At 41.3% G+C, this 20,360-nt stretch overlaps 1 protein-coding gene across 1 annotated transcript in view; it reads right to left on the bottom strand.

Annotated features, from left to right (window-relative positions):
• The window catches only part of LOC136394575 (ras and EF-hand domain-containing protein-like), an 81,620-nt gene that overhangs the window by 5,479 nt on the left and 55,781 nt on the right, over window positions 1-20,360 (bottom strand). The window contains 3 exon segments of the mRNA XM_066367914.1: window positions 11,756-11,832; window positions 14,381-14,500; window positions 18,866-18,980. Of these exon segments, the coding sequence (XP_066224011.1) occupies window positions 11,756-11,832; window positions 14,381-14,500; window positions 18,866-18,980 (312 nt within the window).

The raw sequence follows: 20,360 nt of genomic DNA, 5'->3' as shown, positions 1-20,360 counted from the left end.
GTTCGCCTCATAAAAGGAGCTTGGAAGTCTTCCTTCTTCTTGAATTTTTTGAAATAGCTTGAGAAGAATAGGAGTTAGTTCTTACTTGAATATTTCGTAGAATTCACTTGTGAAGCCATCAGGCCCAGGACTTTTCTTTGTTGAAAGTTTTTCGATAACTGTTTTTATCTCATTTGGTGTAATCGGTCTGTTTAGGTTTTCTGATTCTTTCAGATTGAGTTTGGGAAGATTGTATGTTTCAAGGATTTGTCCATTTCATATAGGTTGTCTAGTTTTTTGGCATACAGTTCTTCATAGTATTTTCTTACAATATTTTGTATTTCTGTTGTGTCAGTTGTTATTACTCCACTTTCATTTTTAATTTTATTTATTTGAATCCTCTCTCTTTTTTATTGGTGAGTCTAGTTAAAGGTTCATCAATCTAGTTTACCTTTTCAAAGAACCAGCTCCTACTTTTATTGATCCTCTGTATTGTTTCTTTAGTCTCTATGTCATTTATTTTTGCTCCGATTTTTATTATTTCCTTCCTTCTACTACATTTGGGCTTTACTTGCTGTTCTTTTTCTAGTTCTTTTAGATGCAGGGTTAAGTTGTTTATTTGAACTTTTTCTAGCTTAAGGTATTCCTGTAATGCTATGAGCTTCCCTCTCAGGACTGCTTTTGCTGTGTCCCATAAATTTTGAGTTGATGTATGCTCATTATTGTTTGTTTCTAGTAATTTTATATTTCTTCTTTGATCTCATTGTTAACCCATTTGTTATTTAACAACCTGCTATTTAGTTTCCATGTGTCTGAGGATTTTTTAGTTTTTCTGTTGTAGTTAATTTCTAGTTTCATGCCATTGTGATCAGAGAAAGTGCTTGATATGATTTCAATCTTCTTAATTTTGTTGAGACCACTTTTGTGCCCTAACATGTGGTCTATCCTAGATAATGTACCATGAGCACTTGAAAAGAATGTATATTCTGCTACTTTAGGGTGAAAGGTTCTGAAGATATCTATTAAATCCAGTTGATCTAGTGTGACCTTTAAGTCTGCTGTTTCTTTGTTAATTTTCTTTCTTGAGCATCTATCTAGTGATGTTAGTTGGGTAATGAAATCCTCTACTATTACAGTATTGCTGTTATCTCCCTCTTTATATTCATTAAAGTCTGCTTTATATATTTAGGTGCTCCTATATTAGGTGCATAGATATTTATAATAGTTATATCTTCCTGTGGATTGCTCCCTTTATCATTATGTAGTGGCCTTCTTTATCTCTTACTATATCCTTTGTTTTAAAGTCCATTTTGTCTGAGATAAGTATTGCTATCCCAGCTTTTTTTCATTTCCATATGCATGAAATATTTTTTCCATCCTTTTACCTTCAGTCTATGTGCATCTTTTGTTTTAAGGTGTGTCTCCTGTAGACAGCATATGTACAGGTCCTGTTTTCTTATCCATACAGCTACCCTATGTCTTTTGATTAAATCATTTAATCCATTCACATTTAAGGTTATTGATATGCAGTGGTTTATTGCCATTTCATTCTTTAAAGCTGTATTCCTCTTTTGCTATATTCTTTTCCCACTTTGATCTGTTTACAACAGGCCCCTTAACATTTCTTGTATCATTGGTTTATTTGTAATGAATTCTTTGAGTTGTTTTTTTTTTTGTCTGATAAGCTTTTTATTTCTCATTCAATTTTAAATGATAGCCTTGCTGGATAATGTAGTCTTGGTTGTAGGTTCTTGTTCTGTATTACTTTGAATATTTCTTGCCATTCCCTTCTGGCCTCAAGTGTTTCTGTTGAAAAGTCTGATGTCATCCTTATAGGGTCTCCTTTGTAGATGATAGTCTTCTTTTTTTCTTGCAGCTTTTAATATTTTCTCTTTATCACTTAGCTTTGGTATTTTAATTATGATGTGTCTTGGTGTAGGTTTCTTTGGGTTTCTCTTTAATGGAGTTCTCTGTGCTTCTTGAGCTTGTGAGAGTTTCTCCTGCATTAATTTAGGGAAGTTTTCAGCTATGATATAATTGAACAAAGTCTCTATCCCTTGTTCTTTCTCTTCTTCTTCAGGAACCCCTATGATGCGGATGTTATTTCTGTTCATGTTGTCACAGAGCTCTCTAAGAGTTTCCTCAGACTTTTTGAGTCTCTTTTCTTTTTTCTTCTCTGCTTTCATGCCTTCATTCCACTTGTCCTCCCCCTCGCTGATTCGATCCTCAGCTCCATCCATCCTGTTTTTAATTTCTTCCAATGTGGTATTCATTTGTGATATTGTATTTGCCATCTCCAACTGATTCTTTTTTATTATTTCAATATCCTTTTTTATACTTGCTATATCTTTATTTAGGTGTTCGGAAGAACCATCCATTGTTGTTCTAAGATCCCTAAGCATCCTTACAATCATTATTTTGAACTCTGCATCCGGAAGTTTGGTTATTTCCATATCACTCAGTTCATTTCCTGGAGGTTTCTCTTGTGGTTTCATTTGGATTGCACTTCTCTGTCTTCTCTTTATGTCTGTGTGTTTGGGTGTTTTGTTTGTAGAGCTGGTTGATTCTAGCCTTGGTGTTGTCAGCCTCCTGTTTTCAATTGTTTTATTTCTAAGGTGTTTTTGGGTTGGCATCAGCTATTATTTGTAATCCTCTTTCGAATTTGGGATGCCTTGTAGTCTTGATTTGTTTGTTTTCTTAACAGGTGAGTCTTGTTTACTGATCTCGGCAGGGGGTTTATTTGAAACTACATCCAGGAATGCTGTTGGTGTAACCTGAGACTTAAGGCCTCTTCTGCCAGTTTGTCTCTCTGGGGGCAGGGTGTTTTCTCAGCTTCAGTAGGGGGAGGTGTATCTCAGATCTCCATGGAGACCTGAGTTACTTCTCCTCCTCCCCACTTCTTGTTTTCAGCTGTGTCTTGTTGCGCTGATTGGAACTGGAGAGATGTCCGGAAATCTGTGACCCAGAATCACTTTATTCTTTTGTTTTGTGGAAGGATCAGCCCCTCCTCCAGCTATGGCCACCTCCATTCCTCTGCCCCTCACCGTCTCTCTCTCTCTCTCTCTCTCCCCCCTTTATTTTTGGAAGACAAGTCAGCCTTTTCAACACACCTCATTCCCTGGTCACCAGGCAAGTGGCTGTGAGCAGTATTTTCTGCTCTTTTCCTTGGAGTGAGAGCCTTTCTGTGCTCTCAGCCTCACCCCCCCCCACACTCTGTTCCTGTAAGCAGATGTGATTCAAGCACTCCCTACCAGGTTTGTTGTGGCTGTTTCTTTGCTCCTTGGTTTTTGAGAGCTGTTCTTGTTGGTTTTTCATGCTGATTGTTCCTAAATTAGTTTGCAATCCAGTTAAGTGATGTGAGTTGGGAGTCTGTGCATCTGTCTACTCCGCTGCCATCTTCAGGTCTCTATAATGTACTTTATTAAACTCAGCAGAACACAAATATTATCAATTCAGCATGCTATCTATAAAAATACTGAGGTACTTTATAACCATTATAATATCTTCAAAATTAGTACTTCTTCAATACATGCAGCATATCTAAATTTGGATTAGTCATACTGCAGGTGGCCAGTGGCTGCACAATTGGTCAGGAAAGGTCTAGGAGGTACTTTTGATAACTACTGCACTGATAGAAGGGAAAAAAAAGAGAGATCTTGCTGAAGGCCAACTAATAAATGCTGTGCTACAAGCTTTCCCATTTTTTCTTTTCACACACACACACACACACACACACACACACACACACACCTGGACATGTGACAGGTGAACATTATTATCCTCTGTTCAAAGATGAGGTAGCAAAGACTCAGGGACAGGGAAAGGATTCACAATTCAATCCCTGACACCCTTTAGACTAATTTCAGACTTCTGACCTCTAGGTTGTAAGATAGTAAGTTTTCATTGCTTAAACTACTAGGTTAGTAGAAATTTCTTGCAGTGACAATACAAAACCAATACAATTTCCCAACTCCCAGTGTACTCACTTGGTCGTTTGATAAAAGTCCAATTTATGCCAACTCTGGGGTCCTCAATTAGTGAGCTATGAGGGAGAGTTAGAGATCTAAATCCAGATGTTCATCTGTGCAACAGCGTATTCTAAGTGCCCTTAGCAATGTTCATTCCATCCACAGTGAAAAAACTGCAAGTGAGGATGCCACTCAAGAAGCAATATGGAATATCTTAAATAATAGTTTTACTGTTTCTTGTCAGGTATTATTTAATATTTTTCATTAATATATTAAAATTCTTTCTTATAATAATCTAGTTTTGTATACCTCTTTTATTGTTCTTATTTAAGTATTAAATGCATGAAATAATAAACTACCATTTGGTATAGCATCTGTTAGACCTAAAACAGTCAATATAGAGAACCAGTCATTAAATTATTTGAATCCCGTCACTGTCTAAATCAATCATTACCGGATCCAGAGAAAACTGCTACACACATGCACAATGTTCTTCAGGGACACAAAGGGAGCACCCCAGGGAACTGGGTGCTGGGAAGGGAGTGCACTCTGACAGCAGGGCAACCCCTTGACTGAATGGGACTTCCTTCAGTAATGAGGAAAGGTGATTCCAGAGGTAGGAAACAGCATGCACAGAGGCAAAGAGGCATAAAAGAGCTTGACCACGACTGGAAACAAAGTTTGCTGTGTCTATAAATTATTGTTTGTTTGGAAAGCAAAATAAGTCATATAATCAGAGAGGCAGGCAGGTTAGACTGTGAGATACTAAGCCACTTGCTAAGAAACTTAGACTCTATGTTATACATAGGACATCTACGTGGGGCTACAAGCAAAAAAGTGTTAATTGGATTTTTTTATTTATAAATACTAGCATGAATGCAGGGTGGAGAATAAACTGATGAGAAGAAATGCTGAGGCAGAATCTTTGGTGCCTCCTGCACTGAACCCAGGTGAGAAATTCCCAGGCAGAAAATTCTCAGCCCTGAAGAAGATAGATGATAGATAGACAGACAGACAGCAAACAGACAGAAATATAGATAGATATAGATAGATAGATAGATAGATAATGAATAAATATGAATGAATGAGAATATAAATGAGTTCAAGAAAAAGTACAGAAATGTCACTGAATCAACTGGGCATCCACTGGAGGTAGGTGATAATGGAACAGAAAAAGGAGTAAAGATTGATTCTAGGTTACTACTTTTTAATTATAATTTTGGTAGTTTCCTGAGAAAGTAAATAAAGATTGAGGAACAATTTTTTTTTTTTTTTGTATTTTTCTGAAGCTGGAAACGGGGAAAGACAGTCAGACAGACTCCCGCATGCGCCCGACCGGGATCCACCTGGCACGCCCACCAGGGGGTGACGCTCTACCCACCAGGGGGCGATGCTCTGCCCCTCCGGGGCATCGCTCTGTTGCAACCAGGGCCACTCTAGCGCCTGGGGCAGAGGCCAAGGAGCCATCCCCAGTGCCCGGGCCATCGCCGGGCCATCTTTGCTCCAATGGAGCCTTGGCTGCGGGAGGGGAAGAGAGAGACGGAGAGGAAGGAGAGGGGGAGGGGTGGAGAAGCAGATGGGCACTTCTCCTGTGTGCCCTGGCCGGGAATCGAACCCGGGACTTCTGCACGCCAGGCCGACGCTCTACCACTGAGCCAACCGGCCAGGGCCGAGGAACAATTTTAAAGAAAAATTATGCCCTAACGAGGTGGCTCAGTGGATAAGGCATCATCCTGGTATGCTGAAGTTGCGGTTCAATCCCTGGTCAGGGCACGGACTAGAAGCAAACAATGCGCACACAACTAAAAAGAGCAACTAACTGGAACGATGAGTTGATGCTTCTCTCTCTCTCTATTGCTAATCTCCCTCTTCTTTTCTCTGTCTTTCTCTCTCTCTCTCTCTAGATTTCTCTCTCAAATAAATGAAAAATTTTTTTTTAAAAAGGTAAAATAAACACATTAGGATTTGTATAACTTGGGTCAGTCATCCTATGAAATTTCCAGTTATGAATGGGCGGAAGTAGAAATATGGAATTTAAAAAGAAGTAGAAATGAAAAATACAAAAACTTGAAGTCACCAGCTAAAGAGAGTTCTAGAAACCATAGGGATGAAAGGAATTATACAGAGAGAAAGAGAGTAAAGAGGAAGAGAATTAATAATGGAAGCGTAAAATTACCAGCATTCAAATCACAAGCCAGTGATTCAAATCAGCTATTAAAGGTCCTAATTTTGACATTTAGTAGCTATGTCACTGTAAGATTAAGCATTGTAATTCTCAATTTTCTTATCTGTACAATGGGTACAATAATCATAGTATCCTCATAAGACAGTTCACAGGTCTTCTTTCTGGGAAGGCCAATGGCCTCTATGAGCTATATATTGGGTTGGCAAGAAAGTAATTTTGGTTTTATAGTGTGAAATAAAACTCATTTTTTAATACAAAGAATAAACTTTAATCAATTATATATTTTCCATTTTGTTCAATGACCTTTTGCCATCTTTCTTGCAGCTTCACGATTCTGCGCTCATAGAAATTTTGGTCCTTATCAGCAAAAAACTGAACCAAGTGCAATTTAAGGTCATCATCATTTATGAAAGTTTTACTATTCAAAGAGTGTTGCAAAGTTCGAAATAAATGGTAATCAGACGGTGCCAGGTCAGGGCTGTATGGGGGATGCGACATCACTTCCCAACCAAGCTCCAATAATTTTCCACGAGTTACTAAAGATGTGTGAGGCTTTGCATTATCATGGTGGAACACAATTCCTTGGCGATTTGAGACCATTTTTTCTTTGTTTGCTTCATCCAGTTTCATTAGTTGTTGACAGTAAACATCAGAATTGATCATCTGTTTTCTTGGAAGCAGCTCAAAATATACAACACCTTTGTACTTCCACCAAATTGACAGCATGACCTTTTTTTGATGCAATTCAGTTTTAGATGTGGTTTGTGCTGGTTCATCACGCTTGGACCATGACCTTTTTCGAATGATGTTACTGTAGATGATGCATTTTTCATCACCAGTGATGATTCTTTTCAAAAATGGTCGGTTTCATTGCGCTTGAGATGCATGACGGAAATATTGATTTTGTTGTATTTAGTGAATCTCTTTCAATTCATGTGGAACCCAAATACTGAGCTTCTTAGCAAGTCTACGACATTTTAAGTGATTTTCATTTGTTTCAACTAACCTCTCTGCAATCTCTTGAACAGTTATATGACGATTCTCTTCAATTTTGGCTTTGATTTAGTCATCATTAACTTCAGTAGGTCGACCAGAATGTTGGTCATCTTTGAGTGAAAAATCTCCAGAATATAATTTTTTAAACCAATTCTGATACATGCATTCGGTTATGCAATCAACACCATAAACTTCTCATATCTTTTTGTGAGCCTCAGAAGCTTCCTTTCCTTAATGGAAATAAAAAAGTAAAATATGCTGAAAATGACTGTTTCTGTGCTCCGTGTTAAAATTGACCCAAAACTAACAGCTACAAACAAAATTACACACAACTTGCTTCTAAGGTAACCTAAATGTGACTGATATTAAATGTCAAAAGGAAAAAAACATAACACGAACAGAAGTCCTTCAAAACAATTGCAACGTTATCTGTGACAGCCAAAAAAACTTTCTTGCCAACCCAGTATCATATGGCTGCCTGATCATGTTTTATTTTGTTTCTCTAATGTTAAATTGCACAGCCTGTCTTTTTCCTTAAAATATCTACTGAGCCAGGTATGGGCTTTCACATGATGTGTGCTCATGATAATGCAGACATTACTGAACCTGAAAGCGAACAGTAACGGGGAGACATAGGCACCCACATCGTTCCTCTGACCTTCAGTCTTTCATCCACCAAAAATAAAGGCACATCCCATTTCAAAGAAATTAAAAAGATATATTCCAGAAGTCTAACACAAGTTTAAGGCTGGGAAAATGAAATTACCTCACCCCAAACCACCATATGTTTAATAACCGCATTTTAAACGACTCAGTCTTGGAAACAGATTTACACCCAAAGGGCTCAGCAGTTGCGCTGAGCTAATCTGTCAGCCTGAGCTTCCTGCGTTTTTCTCAAATTTCAGGCCATTGATCAATTAGTGCCTGTAGCATCTGAATAAATTGAAAAATGTTTAAAGCCTTGTAGTTCTATTAATAGCAAATTTACTTCCCAAGGACAATGATTGTATGGTTGTCCTATCAGTGCTATAGGGAAATTACAAAACTGCATTTCTAAGAGAAACTTTCCTAGGATTGAGAGGTTTTCTTTGAAAAAGCTGAGTAGTTCATGTTGTTAACCAAACATTTATGGCCTCCCTTCAAAATGAGTCCTTCAGACAGTGTAAATTCTTAAACCCAGCTAGGTTAAGTTTTTTGACGTGACATGGTGAGAAAGGGACCGTGCTGGGAATTGTCTTTTGAAATCTAAATGGAGAACTTACATGTCCTGCCTTCTCCATAACATTCTAAATGTGTAAAACTTTTTCAATATTCATTTAACCTGTGGAGACTATACCATTTCCATTTGAGACTTCAGTATTTTGACAAGCAAATCTGAAAGCAGAGTATAAAGAAAATATTAATGTCTTTACATATTTGCTTTCTTTCTACTTTTCATATTTAACACATGGCTAATAACTAAAAACCTCCTTGATAAGGAAGTCACAGGAGGTGCCCTTTTTATAGAAAATGCCTGTGTGTACAGATGTTTCAAGTAAACCAGAGCCTGTGTGGAAGCTACAGAATAAACAGAGCTGCAGGAGCAAGTACGGACAGACAGCACACAGCCTCTCCCATCTTTATGATTTTATAATAAAGAAAATCGATTCTGCACTCTGGGTGTGACTGCGACAATTTGGAGCCACTTAACTTTAACATGGCCTGTATGGCCAGCAGTCACGGCCGTCATGGCCATACAGGTTCAGGTTCTCATTGGATTCAGGCAGATGGTAAAGAAATAGTGGAGCCAAAAAATGGTGGGCCGTTCCTTTATTCAAGTCTCTCACCAGCTGATGAGCAACACACAGGGAAAACACTTCCCCTTCACTCATTCAGAGCTCCCAAAGCCCTGATACATTCTCCAGTTCCACAACCATGAGAATCTTCTCTTTTTTTCCTAGACTCAAAGGCCTCACCAGTCTCAGCAGAGCTCACAAAGGCCCTCAGTGCTGGTTCCCCATCTGCACACCTCTCTTTCTCTGCACAAACTGGCTTCTTCCTCAGCACCCTGCATTCTCTCCTCTCACTCACTCTGCCAACATGGCTTCTCTCCCATCACTGCATTCTCTCTGCTCTCACTCTGCAAACATGGCTTCTCTCTCATCACTGCATTCTCTCTGCTCTCAATCTGCCAACATGGCTTCTCTCTCATCACTGCATTCTCTCTGCTCTCACTCTGCAAACATGGCTTCTTTTCTCTCTCTCCTTCTGCTCTCTCTTTTCAAACTTTCTGGCTTGAAAACCTCTCCTCCAGCAAACATTAGCAAAACAATGGCCCCTCCCAAGCAGGAAGGTAATTTGCAATTTCACAGACCACATATACCTGGTGCTGCCCAGCCCCTAATGCAAACTATAAGTAAGCAAACATAAAAATCATATTTTACAAATTTTTTTGACCAATAGGACCCTACAAGACAACTCAGCATTTACAAGCAATTGCATTATTCAATGGGGTATAAGGCTGTTGTATATAGAATACAGAATGTTGAAACCAGAGAGGGTCTGAGAGATCCTTGTCCTCAGCCATCCTCCCTCACTTGACAGATGAGAGATGCCCACAGGAAGACAGGGTCTTGTTCAAGGCTTCACGGCTATCAGGGTAAGTCTAAGGCTGGGCTTTGAGCCTCCTGACACCACAATCCTCCAGCACGCTGGGCAGCAGGCAGCAGCCATGCAGAGGGCCTGCTCCGCAGCATCCTTCTCGGATCACCCAGAGCAGCCATCCAGCACCTCAATGCCTGAGGCTAAGGTAGCACTGAGCCCCTGTCCAGCCTGGTGCCCAACCAAGCTCTAAAGACCTGCAGGTCCTCCCTCCACCTATCTGCCTCAGTGGGCACATCCTCTCCGTCCACTTACTTTCAATGAAGCACCGATACAACCGTCTCAAAAAAGGAAAACAGCTACTGACTCAGCACTTACTCCACCTTCACTTCACTGACTCGCCCCACTCTGTTTACTGAATGTATCCTGTTCAACCAAAATGGCTGTGCGCCCAAAGGTGCATGGGGTCCATTACTTCACCCTTATTTATGAAGGTTTTATTCTGATTCTTGACAAAAGTGATATGAGCCCATGATTCTCCTACTAATTACAAGCAAAAAAACATGTAATTCACTTGAATTTATACATTGAAATATTTGTTAGCCTTTTCTCTACCCATTCTAGGTCACACTCAAAGTTAGCACTGCTTTAGCTTTAATCAAAAATCATTTCCAGATTTCCAGTGTGGTGGGGACAGGTGGCTCTCTTTTGGGTTGATGTCAAAGGTGATACTTGTCAAAGTATCTGTCTGAGTTCAAGCCCAAGGCATCTTCCAAGCCCTGCCACAAACATTCTACACAGAGCATTGAAGGTTGTAAGCCTGTTTCCTGGTTCTCTCTGGCCAGTCTCTCCAGGGCCCCAGTCCAAGCCTTCTATTAACAGAATTCTGTTCTAGTAAGCACTATAACACCAAGTCACTAATAGAAAAGCAGAATAAAAATCCTGTGAAGTATTTTAACTGTTGATCTATATTAGCAGAAGAGGCCAATTATCATACTAAAGTTAAAATTCTTGTAAAACCTCACAAGTGATCAGCAAAAGCACTATATACCTAAAATTACATTTCTACTTTGTCAGCAATTAAACATCATTAGCCTGGATATTCATAGCACACATTTTTATTTCTTTTTTCCTTCCTCTTTCCTTCCCCTTCCCCCCTTCCCTCCTTCCTTCCTTCCCTCTTTCTCCCCTTTCTTCCTTCCTTCCTTCCTTCCTTCCTTCCTTCCTTCCTTCCTTCCTTCCTTCCTTCCTTCCTTCCTTCCTTCCTTCCTTCCTTCCCTTTCTCCCCTTTCCCCCTTCCTTCCTTCCTTCCTTCCTTCCTTCCCTCCATCCATCCTCCCTTCCTCCCTTCCTCCCTTCCTTCCTTCCTTCCTTCCATCCTACGTACCTACCTACCTTTTAATAACACCTTTAGGCCAATAGAGAATTATCTTTTCATTTGTGGCAGAAAACTAGGCGCAAGACATAAATATAACAGACAATGTTGTTATCTCCTAACAATACTCTAAGGATTAAAACATATTCATACCCAAGTTCCACAGTAATGCAGTATTTGATTCTACTCTACACACCAAAATGTTACTTATTATTAACACCATGCTTCAGCTTAATAATTACCTGTGTAATAAATTTAACAAAGTGCTTCCACCTGGCTTGATATGAAATTTGCCTTATTGAGGTTTTCTTTCCTTTACCCTGGAAAATCTCATAATAGTTATATTCATAATAGTCTCTTGTGTTCAAAATCTGGTCCCTGGAAATGACTCATACAAGTCAACTATTAGCTTTGTTGTGAAATTTTGAGAAATGTCAACAGCACCTCAGATGCACCTGCTTTGTTTGGCAGTAAGGTATTTTGCCAATGTTCACAGTGAACATGGAGCTTCACTAATTCTTATAAAATCTATTGTTTCTCTAACCACTACAGAAAGATAAGACAGTGTTTTCCAACATACAGTCATGTTGTGGTTGAGAAGTTTGACATGTGCACCAACGAAATAAAAATTCAATCCTACGTCCAGATTTTCAAATAAGAGACAAAGATTACCGGGCAAGATGGAGAACAGCTTCCACGATATTCGAACCGTCTTTGGCACTTGTTTCACAGAATAATGCCCCATAGGTCTGTAGGGCAAACAAATACAGTATTAAACAAAGTCTTAAGCTTCCTAAAGCTTTAGCTTAGAAGTTAATAAATAAAAACATTTTCCTGTTGAGTACACTAAGAGTGACTACCTGCTGAGAAACTAGATTCACAGTTTCAATAATTAAAAGGAAATGACCAGTTTTAGCCTCATTATTCCAGAAAGTTCCTAGTTGAGGTAGTTTTCAGTTTACAGTGGTGGTTGGGGAAGGAAGGTAGGAGAAGGGGAGTCAAGACGGACACATATATGGTGACAGAAAATGACTTTGGGTGATGGGCACACAACACGATCAACAGTTCAAATGCCATAGAAATATTTACCTGAAACCTATGTACTCTTATTGATCAATGTCACCCCATTAAATTTAATTTTCTAAATAAAAATTTTAAAAACCACAATACAATTTTCATGTTTTGAGGGGTTTATTTCCATTAGTCACACACATGTTACCCAATGTTTGCCATCAAATAGTTTGAGAGAAATAAGAACGATAGTTGAAGGTAACCACTCAGGAACAAGTCCATCAAAAGTCTGTCTCCTTTTGGCCACCACCTACACACATCCCCTTTCACACTGTCATTTCCTGTCAAGATTCAGCACACTGCAGGATGCTAAAAGCAGTGGACATTTTTTAGTCTTCTATTATTCAACCTTCAGCGTTTATGCGTGTGATCACTGATCATCTCCCTCTCCTGTTTCTAAACTTTTATAGCTTCTGGTTCTACTTCAAGTAATGTTCCGATGCTTCACACCGGCAGACAAGACCTAGCCCACATGTGGCCCCAGCCAACCTCCCAGGTTTACCTGCCACTGTTCTCTCCCACAGTGCTCCAGGGACCCTGCCTTCCCTCCGTTTCCACAGTGCTCCCAATTCCCTACCATCTCAGGACCTTTGCACCTGTTGATCCCATTACCTGGGCGATACCTTGCCTCCATCAACCCTTCTCCAGAATGACTGCTACCTACCTTTTGGATCTTAGGTAATCTACCCTTGAAGTTAAGATTAAGTGTTTCCTAACCGTGAAAAGTTCCTATTAGGTCTTCTTATTGTAAAACCTAGTAGCTGCCTGTATTTTTCCTGCACAGCACTTGCCACAACTGTAACTGCTGAAGTAATATTTGTGTGCCTTGTCTGACAAGCTGGAGACCATTTCCCTCCAGAAATGAGAACAGTGTGCCACGGGCCTGGGTGTGGGCCACACCGATCTGTGCGGGACCAGGGGAGTCGTGGGGGCTGCTCTGGAGCAGGGAGAGGGAGACAAACCAAACAGTGGGGGACACTGCACTGTGGGACCTTGACCCACAAAGCCCTCATATCCATAGAAAAATCTATTTAAAAAAAAATCACAAAATGAATGAATTCTCAGATCTGGATAGTACTGCTGCTGAGTCCTGTAGCCGTGATGTTCCGGGTTGAAACAGACAGTGCTCTTGAGGGTATAGGTGATGAATTCCATAACTAACCTTGGAAACTGAGAAATTAAGGGGAAGAAATAAAACTGGCACGCAGACAGGGATTGTGAGGTCTCTAACGTGGCAGAGGGACCGAGTCTGACATGTGGCTCACATGTGTTCAATGTCTCTCTCCCCAGACAATAAACTACAGGAGGACAAAGACTTCCAGCATTGTTCTCAGTTCTTTGCTTGGCACATAACGAAGTGCTTGTCACATGGTGGAGACAACTAAATATGTGTTGAATGAATCTCTTCTGCATTCATCACCTCATTTTGATGTTGACCGTATCTGGTTCACAGTTCTAAATTTGAAAACAAGAAAAATCTCCCAATTCAGAACAGTGAAACTCAAATTTATTTTAGAAGTTCACATGGATATGCTACAGAGAAGGAGACCCTTTCATGGTGCCAATGACAGGCAATAACCATAGCAATCTCACATCAGATGGTGATGGTACAAACTTCTTATCTGACTCAGGGTGCGCTTGTAAGTCAGGCCAAATCATTAGAGGGCCACACAGCTTTCTGACAGAATGGTAACAATGGGTGTATTAACATTACCCACAGTAATCACCTGGACAGGGGTGAGCTCCATCCTCTACACAAATGCAAAACCAAAAGTAATTCTGGACTCCTCCAAGTAAACACAAATCTTACAGAAAACAAAGCAGGTCTTCCAACCAGGGCACACACTGTACCATCTGGCCCTTGGCATAGGAACCCTCTGGAATCCAACCACCCTTGAAACAGGACACCCATTCTTCTTCTTTCACCTGGACTCCAGTAGACAAGGGTTCCAGGAACTGATGAGAGTGAGAAGGAAGATGTGGTAACTCTGGCTCCTCTAGGTCAATGGAACTCAGCGGGAGGAAAGGGTAAGTAATCAACCTCCCTCTGTGAGGGATTTCATCCTTGGTGCTAGGAACTAGATTCATTACATGGGGTAACACCGGGAGTTCTGGGTAAGGACAGAAGTACCATCACACAGGGTGGGGGGGTGTCATAAAACCTCTTAATCAAAGGCAGACGAGAGCAAAAGACCTCTTCCAACCTGGACTCACTTTCCCTCTTACCATGGCCAGTTTCTCTCCACAGTACCCAGGGACACACTTCTGTCCCTCTGCAGCAGCAGTGTCGCGAAGATCAGCCTTGTTTCCTACCAACATGATAGGAATACTCTCAGTGGCTGCATCCTACCACAAAGAAAAGAAAAACAGTGTGCATACATCAAACACTGGACAAGTTACAACAATGATGACAGCAGCTACCATGTCCAAATGCCCGTGTGCCGCATGATGTAGCAATACTGTCTTTAAACTTCAAAATCTCTAAAATAAGACAATCATTTTCCCATTGACAGGTGAGAACACTAAAATTCTAAGATTTTAAATAGAAGCTTGTAAGGGCCCAGGCCCAGGTTTAAATTGACTGCATCCCCCTTCCCACTAAACAAACCAATATACATTCAAGAAGCATGACCTCAGAGTTATATTTGATTGTGGTGCCCATATCATTTCCTATAATTTTCATTCTGAAAAATAGTAATTACAAGTCTACTTCATTATCCAACACACAAAACACACAACTAACGAACTCAGCTAAAATGAGACTAAAATGGAGTTTGAAAGTTCCACATGGGCTGCTATCTGGTTTACAAGAAAAGCAAAGTGAGAATGTCCTAAAAGTGAACATTTTTCTTATGAAGAGTCAGTTACCACTCTATTCAAAATAATAGCTTCTTAGGATAATGTTTCCAAAACAGCATAAGTAAATGTCATGCTATTCCACACCTGGGGGAGCTGGGGTGAAACATAACCTGTGAGAGGCACGCATGAGTTTGAGCCCCACCCCTCCTCTCCAGCCTCCTGGCCACTCACTGGCTACATAAAATCAGGCAAGTCTCTTCATGTTTTTGCCTCAATATCCCTATGTGTATGTAAAGCCAGTAACCAGGGCCACCATCACAGCCGCCTGGCCCATGCAGGTTTGCACTGGATTTGGACAGTTGGCAAAGAAACAACGGAGCCAAAAACTGGTGGGCCATCATCTTTAATCCTAGTTTGCATTCCACAGGCAAGTAAAAACACACACTGGGCTCCAAAACCCACTCATTCAGTACTCACAAAGCTACTAACTTATCCGAGTTTCCTAGAATCAAAGGTTTCTAGCTCACCAGACTTATTCACCACTGTTTCCCATCTCCTTCTCCCTGTACAAACTCTGCACAAACTGGCTTCTTCCTCAGCACTCCACTATCTTGGCTGCTTCTCCTGGATTCCTCCACGTGGCCTTTCTCTGCTCTCCTCTCTAATGCTAATCTCAGGAACCGAGAGAGCAAGCTCCTGGTCTGTCCCCGGGAGTGTAGTGTAGGTCATAGTGTAGAAATCAAAACCTTTAATTCAATATACAAAATAGGGAAGTCTGTAATACAAAGTCACTTATCTGAGGCATGATGGGACTGCACCACCCCACATCAAAAAGGGTAGGAAAGGCTTAGTCCTAAAACCAAGTCCCAGGCTACAAGGATCCTGCCTGCCCACAGCCCACAGCCCACTCCCAACACACATTAATATCACCTGGGCGATGGGCTTCCAAGTGGGCAGTGCCATCTTTAACAAAGTGAGCATAATATATTTTATCTGCTCAACAGTGTACAATGAAGGGGCAACATAAAAAGGCATGCCTTTTCCATGGAAAAGGCATCTCCCATCAGATTAGGCTATGATGAGAATAAGAGAATACAGCTGCCTAGCTCAGGAAAATGGGGTTCTGGTTCCAAAACAAGAGAGGCAGCAGCCCTGGTTAAGACATGCAGAAATGACTCTTGGCAGTGCCTGGAGACACCCAGGTGCCCCTTCAGTGTGGTCCGTACCCAACACGGGATCAAGATATAAGCCTTAAAAGTAATGAAGTTCTCTTTGACTCTCCTTCTCTTCACACTACTTTCTTCCAACTGCAGGCACCAGAGAGTAGTAAGGGCAGAGGGGAAGGGGAGAAAAAGGCTCCCTTCAAACCTACCCCACCTGCTCATTCATGCGTTGTGTTCTTTGGCAATCTGCTCAGGATCCAAGGGACTTCATTTGGAAGCCATTAACCAAATACTCACTTAAGTAAGCCAAGAATCCCAGCATCTAATTGACTTCACACAGTCACACAGGTAAATACCTCCTCTGAGCCCTGACTCAAATATCACCTCCTTGTGAGGCCACCCTGACCACTCAAGGAAAGCTGAGGCCCACCACCTCACCATGGGCCCTTCCCCTGCCTTCTTTCAGTTACCATAACATGTATCACTTTCCGTCATTCTAGTCATTTTATTTGTTTCTGTCTGTTTACTGCTACGTCTCCCTCACTAAAATACAAGCTCCATAAGGATAGGGCTCTTTCCTTCACTAACAGACAGAGGTCAAGCTCTGGAACAGCAAAACAGTACCTGCACAGAGGAGGTGCTCAAGATACTTTCAATGTGTAAAAGTCAGGATGAGAGCTCACGTCTCAAGTGTCTCCATTCAAGTTTTCCCCAAATATTCAGTCCATAAATTATACATGCCAGATAAGTGAATGGCTATAATTTTTTTTTTGCCCATGGTTTCTTATCAAGATTTTATAATCTAGTTAATTTCTGATCTAAGTGTATTAATTACTAATTCGGAGGGTCCATTAACCACTGACATTCTACTTCTTCTCAATTCTCAGGCCTATCCTGATGATTACACGATGAGTTTCTACCCATATATGGTGGCCATAGAAACTGTCCCTATAGAATTCCCTCAAATTGGAAAGGGTGAGCCACGCAAAGGTTCATCACAACCATTATTTTTCTAGATGAAAGATAAATGCCAAGTGGTCTCTATTTTTTTCTCTATACCAGACCAGATAATTCATCTTGAATACAGTGTTCTTACTCTTCAGAACCTGGGAAAGGTGCAACCAATAGCTGCCAAGGTCACTTCCCTGCTGCTCAGCACTTGATGGCTGTGGGCTCCTGGAACACGTGGCAGCCGGTCACTAAGGGCTATTTCAATGCCACGGCTGGCCTCGCCTTTTACGCTTTCCTTTCTTGAGTGCAATCCAAAGACTTAAAATAAAAACTAGTTCCAACAGTTTCGGCAATAGAGTTTTGCTGTAATTGTAACTACCCATGTGTATGAGTAAGTTGGGCTTATTCATTATTCCATTATTCTCTGCGCTCACAGCCCTATCCCAAGGGGGACCATTTGTCCCCTGGAGTAGATGCCCCTCCTCCACGCACTAACTGTACCGTGAGTTCCTTTCTTTACATCAAAAGCTGCTTCTCACAATCTGCTGCTCACTCTGATGTTTTAGCAAGGCAGCAACCATAGTGAATCTGGAGGTTCGATTCTAGCCCTCCTCCAACCCTAACCTCCAAATAACTGTAAGCCTGTGTCCTACACTTTCTATGCCTCAGATTTCTCTCAGTAAGTGAAAACAATCTACATGTCTTCCTTTCTCAGATATGTTAGAGATGAATGTAACACGGAAAATTTTATGAAATAAAATATAAATGTCAACAAACTTTCACTGCATTTATCATTTTAAGTCATGACATTTCAGTAGGACAAAATGCATGTTTATTCATCACTGTCCAAGTTTTATTGCCAATTACAACGTCATTTCTCATATCACTTGTTTAGTTAGAAAGAGAATAATATTAACCCTGTTTTTATACAGGGTATAAAACATGGCCAACTGAAGCATCCAGAAGCCAACTTGAGATCAGACAGTCATAAATGCTCTGTTTAGAGACCCCAGTGTTTAATGCCTGTTAAAAATTAAAAAATAATACACTACTTGAACAATTATATTAGCCACTAGTTTCAAGGTTCCCCCACCCCCACTCCCAGGAGAGTATGCTAAACCAGAGCTTGTACCGGAGTTTTATGTTAATAACTGCTGGCAGCACACCGGTCAAATAATTTCCTACTTCAAAAATTATTTACAATGAAACCAAAGGATATGAAAGCTCCTCAGGTAAAAGATACCATCTCAGTTGATCAAAGAAAGCACAGACACCACACACGTTTAAAATACCAGTTGGCATTTCAGTGGTACTTTGAGATGCGTCAACACCCAAATCGCTACCAGAATCAGGTTGAGAACACAGCTGAATAGAATCTGAGGCTCACAGGTGTTCACAGCAGGCGGTGTTTCACCTGTACTTCTAGTGCATGTGGAAGCCCTGTCCACATCCAGCCATGCTACACACCCCGCCCACCAGCTTCGTTTCTCGGAGCTGCTGCTTCTCAGGTTCTCTGCATTTCCACTTGCTACCAATGGGGTTCTGATTTCATCTGTAAGGAAACCCAGAAGTTTTATCCCCAGAAACTCCCTTTAGGTGTCTTGGCCTTGTGGGAACCTGCCCAACTACTGAGGGAGACTGATACCACTGAGTGCCACCAGGAACCCTGCCTCTCACATCCAGTTCTTTGTGATAACATGGATCCACGGGTTCTCACTACGTTCCCTTCAACTAAGAAGAGAACCAGCATTTTCCGGGATGGCTTGTGTAACTTTGTTTCTCTATTTTGATTTCTTACCTCTATCATATCTACCCATTCTCGAACATTCAGAAAGCTTTTCTCACACGTAACGTCATACAGCAGCAAAACACCATCTGCTCGTCGGAAGTAGGACTTGGCAATACTTCGAAATCTGGAAAAGAGAAAAGCACTGAAGTCATGATTCTAATCAGTCTGGTGGGTGCTGCTTCATTCTTCATCTCTTTTATCCTCACTATTTTCTCATCTTCTCAAATAAGTCCCAATTGAGAAAAATATAATTATAACAGATCACTGGGAAACAGCCACCGCTGAGGCCCTGAATGACCCAGTGAAAGGTAACGGGATGAGAATCTGGGATGCCGATTTTAAAAAGCCCATCATTTTCACACCAAACAGTCCCAAGAGTGTTTACAAACCCCAAAACATAACCAGGACAAGGCTGACTGTGCCATTTCTAAAAATCCCAGGCTCAGAAAAAACCTACCAGAACCCACGAGTGGGACACAAGAGAGGAAGAAAGTGCACATGAGAGAGGCACGAGCTTCCGGGTGTGAGCAGGGCGGAGGAAGAACAATGTGGAGCCCCACACCACGCAGAAGCTTTGCTTACACAGAGGTGAGGGGCTCATGGGGAGAAGAGCATACTACAGAACACTCTTAATCTAAACCATGTGCAATATTTTATATTGTCTTAAATTGGGCCATGTCAGACACAAGTTATTTTTGAAATGTTGAAACTGTCACCCTGCTAGAGATATGAGTTCTACCTGGGCAGGTATTTGTACCAGCCTAAATGGCACCTGGTACAGAGCTTGGTAGGCAGCCCATACGTACTTGTTTTACAATTGGATTCTGCTCCCAAAGAGCTGAACAACACTAAAACCTATATGTAAAGCTTCTTGCCATTGGCAATAAATGCAGGATAAGGAACTGTTACCAGACACACATCTGCTATTTAGTTTGTGCCTCTGCCCTTAAATCAAGGGCAACTGACAGCTATTTTTTATTGTGCCCTAATTAGTAGCCCCTCACACTGTCAGTGCATTCACAGGTGTGGTCTCCCCTAAATTCTCTTCCTAGAAAAGAGCATGCACTCTCTTTTTCCCAACTGAACAGGAGCTCAAGGAAAGTTTAAGATCCTTTTCTCACACGACTGATAGATAAGTAAAGGAGGTAGGGAAGTGGGAAAAACTGAGTACAGTGGTACCTTGAGATACGAGCAGACTAACATAGAATTTTTTTTTTTTTTCATTTTTCTGAAGCTGGAAACAGGGAGAGACAGTCAGACAGACTCCCGCATGCGCCCGACCGGGATCCACCCGGCACGCCCACCATGGGGCGACGCTCTGCCCACCAGGGGGCGATGCTCTGCCCCTTCGGGGCGTCGCCATGTTGCGACCAGAGCCACTCTAGCGCCTGAGGCAGAGGCCACAGAGCCATCCCCAGCGCCCGGGCCATCCTTGCTCCAATGGAGCCTTGGCTGCGGGATGGGAAGAGAGAGACAGAGAGGAAGGAGAGGAGGAGGGGTGGAG

This window comes from Saccopteryx leptura, chromosome 2 (genome assembly GCF_036850995.1).
Source record: "Saccopteryx leptura isolate mSacLep1 chromosome 2, mSacLep1_pri_phased_curated, whole genome shotgun sequence".
NCBI classification, from domain to species: domain Eukaryota; kingdom Metazoa; phylum Chordata; class Mammalia; order Chiroptera; family Emballonuridae; genus Saccopteryx; species Saccopteryx leptura.
Note: the sequence above shows the minus strand (reverse complement) of the source record. Positions and strands in the feature narration are given on the sequence as shown.